The 5509-nt window shown below is 34.4% G+C and overlaps 1 protein-coding gene across 1 annotated transcript; it reads right to left on the bottom strand.

Moving 5' to 3' along the window:
* Nucleotides 1-228: 228 nt before the first annotated feature.
* LOC114412015 (28 kDa ribonucleoprotein, chloroplastic-like) lies at nt 229-2876 on the bottom strand. Its single transcript, XM_028375777.1, has 4 exons — nt 2304-2876; nt 2120-2221; nt 660-950; nt 229-552 (listed from the first exon to the last, which is right to left on the bottom strand). Exons 1-4 carry the CDS (start codon nt 2742-2744, stop codon nt 487-489), a joined length of 900 nt encoding a protein of 299 aa, XP_028231578.1. The 5' UTR covers nt 2745-2876; the 3' UTR covers nt 229-486.
* Nucleotides 2877-5509: the final 2633 nt, after the last annotated feature.

Here is a 5509-nt window from a genome sequence, read left to right as displayed (position 1 = left end):
AAAAAAAAAAACATGAGGATTTAATATCTCCTAACTTCAAAAAATGAGTACTTATAGAGAAGAGACTTAATCGACAGATTTTTAAACCGAATTCATCAATATGAAAATATAAGGACCTAGACCATATTTGACTGAAGTTATAAAGACTAAAAACACATTTTTCCCCCTATTTTCATTTGAACTTACGTGGCATTTAAGTAGCCAGATAATGTACCAGAAGATTTAAGCTAAGAGACAATATCTACATTTTCGTACAACAATAGCAAACAAAATGGTTAAAAAAATCAATAGAGTTTCTTTAAAATCCCTATAAAAGGAATTGTAACTTTAATCATTTTCATCTGGACACAAAATTAATAACATTACAACATGCAAATCTAATCTGGAACCAGCTGCCAAAGAAGATAAAAAAAAAACGCCACTGTATACTTAGCCATTAAAAGGAAACTCAATCAGCCGGACATGGAAGATCACTCAAGTTACCACTCAAAAAGAGCTGCGGCTAGGCCTATCCTGTGCAACATTCACTCTGATAGCCCTCCCGTCCAAACTCTGCAATATCAGAACCACCATATCAGAATTTCATCCCAAAGAATTAACCACACAAGTAGTCCTTGTAATGTTACCGAGGATCAAGTAATAAAGAACTTCTGTGTTACCTGACCATCAAGGGCAGCAATTGCATCATTCATATCAGTCTCACTAGACATTGTGACAAAGCCAAAACCACGTGATCGACCAGTCTCTCTGTCATAGACCACCCGAGCATCCTCAACCTTACCATGTTCACTGAAAATTTGCTCCAGCCGAGCATCGTCAACTTCCCATGGCAAGTTGCCAACATAGACTCTTAAACCAGAACTAAAGGAACGTGGTGGGCGTGGTGGGCGTTCAGGCTGTGCTCCTTTTGGAGCAGCCTTATTAACAGTCAACACTCTTCCATTTAGTTCCTGTCACAGAAAAGATGGATAAGATCGAAACCACAATAAAAGCAATTAGAGAAGAAAATTAATATGAATGGTTATTCCAGTAACGGACATGTCACACATAAGAAACATTTCAACTGGGAAAAACAGGTAAGTCAAAACATCTTTGTATGTGCAGAAAAGTTCCTATACTCATACAAAAGTCTGATGAAAGCAAAATTAAATTTTAAATATTTAGTTTTATTTTTTTCAGAAAAATAAAAGTCTATAATTACAAACAATAATATTCCAAATATAATCGCATGGAGGTTCCAATTTTAAGATGTATGTAGACACATAAGTATGAAGATATTCAGATGTCATAAGGTAAAAACTATCAATTACAAGTTTCAGTCTAAACATTTTTACTAATTCCTTGCCACCATTTAAATCTCAAAGAAATTTATTATCAAAGAGAGCAAAGCATCATTAGAACAATGAACAAGAAAGGCATAGCATTTACACCAGCCAGCATGTTTAGTGAGCCTCATAGTCTTAGTCATAGACCTTGAAGATAATCAAAGAGAAGCAAATATAATAATAATACTTTCCCCTTGTCTACAAAGTCTATCATCATAGTTTGTCCCTAAGTTTTCTTTCAGTTGGAGGAGAAAATGGAGGGGAAGAAGGGGAGTTAGAAATGCACATCAATTTAGGATCGATAATTTGACAACCCTGGACACATTCATTTACACTTTTACACAGGGATTTTAACGTTGAGAATTAGAATTGTTCTTGAGCTACTTTGGGCCTGGCCATGTGGTCCAAGGTCTACAGTAATTACTTAACTACCTTTCCTGCCATCTACCACTATATAAAGCATTTCATACTTAGCTGTTTTTCAAACCTAGAGTATCCTCCGGCCAAGAGTCAGAAATTAATCTCTAGGTATTGAAATCCATTTGATATTCTATACACACACATTCCTCGACCACATACTTAAGGAGCACGACAATCTGTCAATCATGTCACAAAATTATCCAAACACCAGAGTAATAACAACTTTGTTCCATTCCACAATTCCACTAAGTCACCATTAAACATTCAAATCCAAACACAGTTTTCCACTTGAACATTAGACCATAACGAGGACCATTCTCACCGAAGTCACACAATACAAAATATATGAACTAACAACAACAACAACAACTTACGTAACCACTGAACATCTCGACAGCCTTCTTAAGCTCTTCAAGTGTACTCATGGTAACAAATCCAAACCCACGACTCCGGTCAGTGGCCCTATTATAAATAACCTGAAACAACAGCCCACATTATTTAAAACCAAAGATCGAAACCTCAAACAAAACACCGTTATAACTAAGGAGACGCACTCACCTCAGCAACCTCAACGGTGCCAGCCTGCCCGAAGAGCGACGCCAAATTCTCGCTGTCGATGTCGAAAGGCAAGTTCCCAACGAAGATCTTATCTTCCTCAGCTTTTTCAGCGAAACCCCCTTCTTCGTGGCCACCTTCTTCAGTTCCCCACGCGGTGTCGCCTTGGTTCTCCCACGAGGTTTCTTCTTCCTCTTCTTCTTTGGCCCAATCCGATGTCTGAGCCACGAATGTGAGGAGAGAAGAGTGGCGCGTTGTTTTGGTGGTGAGGGGAAAGAGCGAAGAGTTGGAGCATGGAAGATGGAGGTTGAGGGGCTTGGTGGGAATTGAGAGAGAAAGGGTATTGTTTTTGGCGTAGAAGAGGGAAGGGAGGGATAGAAGGCACGATTCCGCCATTGTGAGGGACTTGAATGCAGCCACGGTTGTGAGAGACATCATAGACATGGATAGAGTTTTTTAGGAGGACATCACAGTTTCACAACACAACGCGGAGATTGACATGAGGATAAGGGGTATAATTGAACATAACAAACAAGTGGAGGGTTTTGGTACAACCAAAACAAACATACCAGATATTTTTTTAGGTCAAACACAAGACAAAGTTTACTATGTTTTATTGTGCTGCTTCTCCTTGGGCTTTTTGTTTCAGCGTGGGCTTCGTTACCCAGGATGTTGCTATTATCCAAATTGCTCTTCAAGCTTCACACTCTCACAACTCTATGAAAGCAAGTTTTCTTTGTATAGTTTGTACAAACTATACAACGGAAAGTTTTTTTGGTGTTGTGGGGGGATCTACTTTCTCTTTACTCATTTAGTGTCAAACGCATTTTGAACTTAATTAGTGAGTTTTGGTTTTTAATTTCAGTTATTTGGAATAATTTGATTAGTGAAACAACTTGATAATTATAGATGAGGTGAGAATATGTAAGAAATCAAACTAGGATAAAAACAGTGGTCTCCTGTATATACACAACTCGAGGTTCAACAACAAAATAAAAACATAAAATCATCAACCAGTCTTCTCCCTTCAATGTGTGCATCTTGCTGAAGTGTCCACTTGTGTTTGCCTTAACATTTGCTTTACATCCACATAAGCGTCGGTGCCAAGGACCATTTTCTATAGATCTAGCATGGCTTAAATATCATGAGTTATCCACTCAAAAAAAAGTATACAATATATAGGAGATAGATGCAAATATCCTTACACGATAGTTATGTTAATGGTATGTGTTGGAATATAAGTATGAAATGAAATCTTATATCGGATAAAAATTAAAAAGTTCAGTACCATATGAGTGAGGATAAGATTTATAAACCTAAACCTTAAGATTTTGGGTTAATATGCAGTGTCAGATTCACTTATATGATTGTTCATGATCCATAGGTGTAAATCTCTTTGGTATTTATCCTCCCTTAAACGTACAACAATTGGTATTAGAGTCTGATTCAACTTGATGACTAGCTTGAACGATTATGATGGAGGTGGTAGATCCTTGGTCTAGGGATCCCTTGTATCAAAAATCTTCCTGACGGTGGGTTCAGACGGTGTGTCTTATGGGTGGAGCGATGGTACAAGTATCTAGAGCATGTGTGTTCTAGTAGCCACCATGAAAATATTCATGAATGAAAATTATTTTCGTTGGAAAGGGAGACTATCATGTGAAAAAGACTCACGCTGGAAGAGGAGATTGTTAGAGTACAAGTATGAGGCATGAAGTCTCACATTGTGTAGGAATGAGAAAGTTGAACACTATATAAGTGTAAAAAATACCCGTAAACTTGAGCTGTCAGATTTTAATTGTTGAAATACAAATACAAGTGTGAGGTGAAGCACATGTGCACACACACACAACGAGAAACTTGGCATCTATCAGGCCATCTTTAATAATCCTTCTTGGAAGGAGATTTGAGCTTAAGATTTAATCTTATTAATTAAAATCTACGATAATTTCTATTTTTATCATGAACGATAATTTAATTATTAATAAATTTTGTATTTCTATTATAATTTTTTTGAAATTAAAAACATATAATTATTTATTTTTCATTATTTTAAAATATTTTATAAATAAATATTAAAAAGTGGGTTCCTTGTAGGGTTTAAAAAATGATTTAAAATATAATATAAGATCTTTTATTGAAGTAAAAAAATTTAAAAATCTTAAAAGAGATATGACATCGCAGGGTCCATTAAAAAAATAATTAAGAATCCAAAATGAGATTTTTTATTAGAGATGCCCCTTCAATATGAACATGATTGAAGAATTCATATGTTAACCACCAATATTTTAAGGCTTTAGGTACATTCCTTATCTACTTCTAAAATGTAAAAACATTTTTTTTAGAGTAAATTTATTTTTAAAGTAAATAACTAAATAAGACCATTATGTATTTGAAATTAAACGAAAACGCCTTTCTTTATTTGTAAAACATTATTTTATAAAGTCTTATTTATTAAAATTATATTCAAGTAATTAAAGAAGGTTGATCGAGTGTATATAATAAATAAAGTCTTGTGTTTCATATGTCGTAAAAATATTTTTAATATGATGGCCTATTATAGCCTTATTTTCTTATGATAATTTATATTTTTATTTAATACCGTCTACCCAACGGGAGTTACGGGACTATGCAATTGGAATTTTCCCATGTCGGATAACTTTAAGCGTAGTTGACGTGGATCGACAATGATTTTTTTATTCTCAGAAAAAATATAAATTATATTAAATTTAAAATAATACAAGCTGGACATATCTCGCAGAGAAAATCAAAAGCGTATAATTTTTCTATTCTTAATCCTGTGGAAAACTACTAAACTAATAATTTTTCAAATCTCTTCAAATCTTTTCAATGATTCTGAAAGTGGGTTTGGTCGTAGTAAGTAGTAGCCTTAGTTGTATAATCTAGTCTCGAATAAAAATAATTTAGGCTCATTTATTAAAAGTTTTATGTGATTCATTTTTTTTGCCCTAAACGAATTCTAATTAGAAAAGAAATACCGCATGTAATCTATGTGTTTCTATTAGTAAAATTTTCTATGATAAATCATACTAGTATCAGTTCATTTTTTTAAAAAAATTTTAACTGAACTACTGAAGCCATACCACTCGACCTTGTATTGGTTTTTTATAGTGATGCATATCTCATTGTGAAAGCTTTTTTTTTTTTGGGTGGAAATCTCGTAGACAAAGCATGAAGTCCAGTCAATA

This window comes from Glycine soja, chromosome 5, assembly GCF_004193775.1.
Source record: "Glycine soja cultivar W05 chromosome 5, ASM419377v2, whole genome shotgun sequence".
Taxonomy (NCBI): Eukaryota; Viridiplantae; Streptophyta; class Magnoliopsida; order Fabales; family Fabaceae; genus Glycine; species Glycine soja.
The sequence above is the reverse complement of the archived record's forward strand: the minus strand, read 5'-3'. Positions and strand labels throughout refer to the sequence as shown.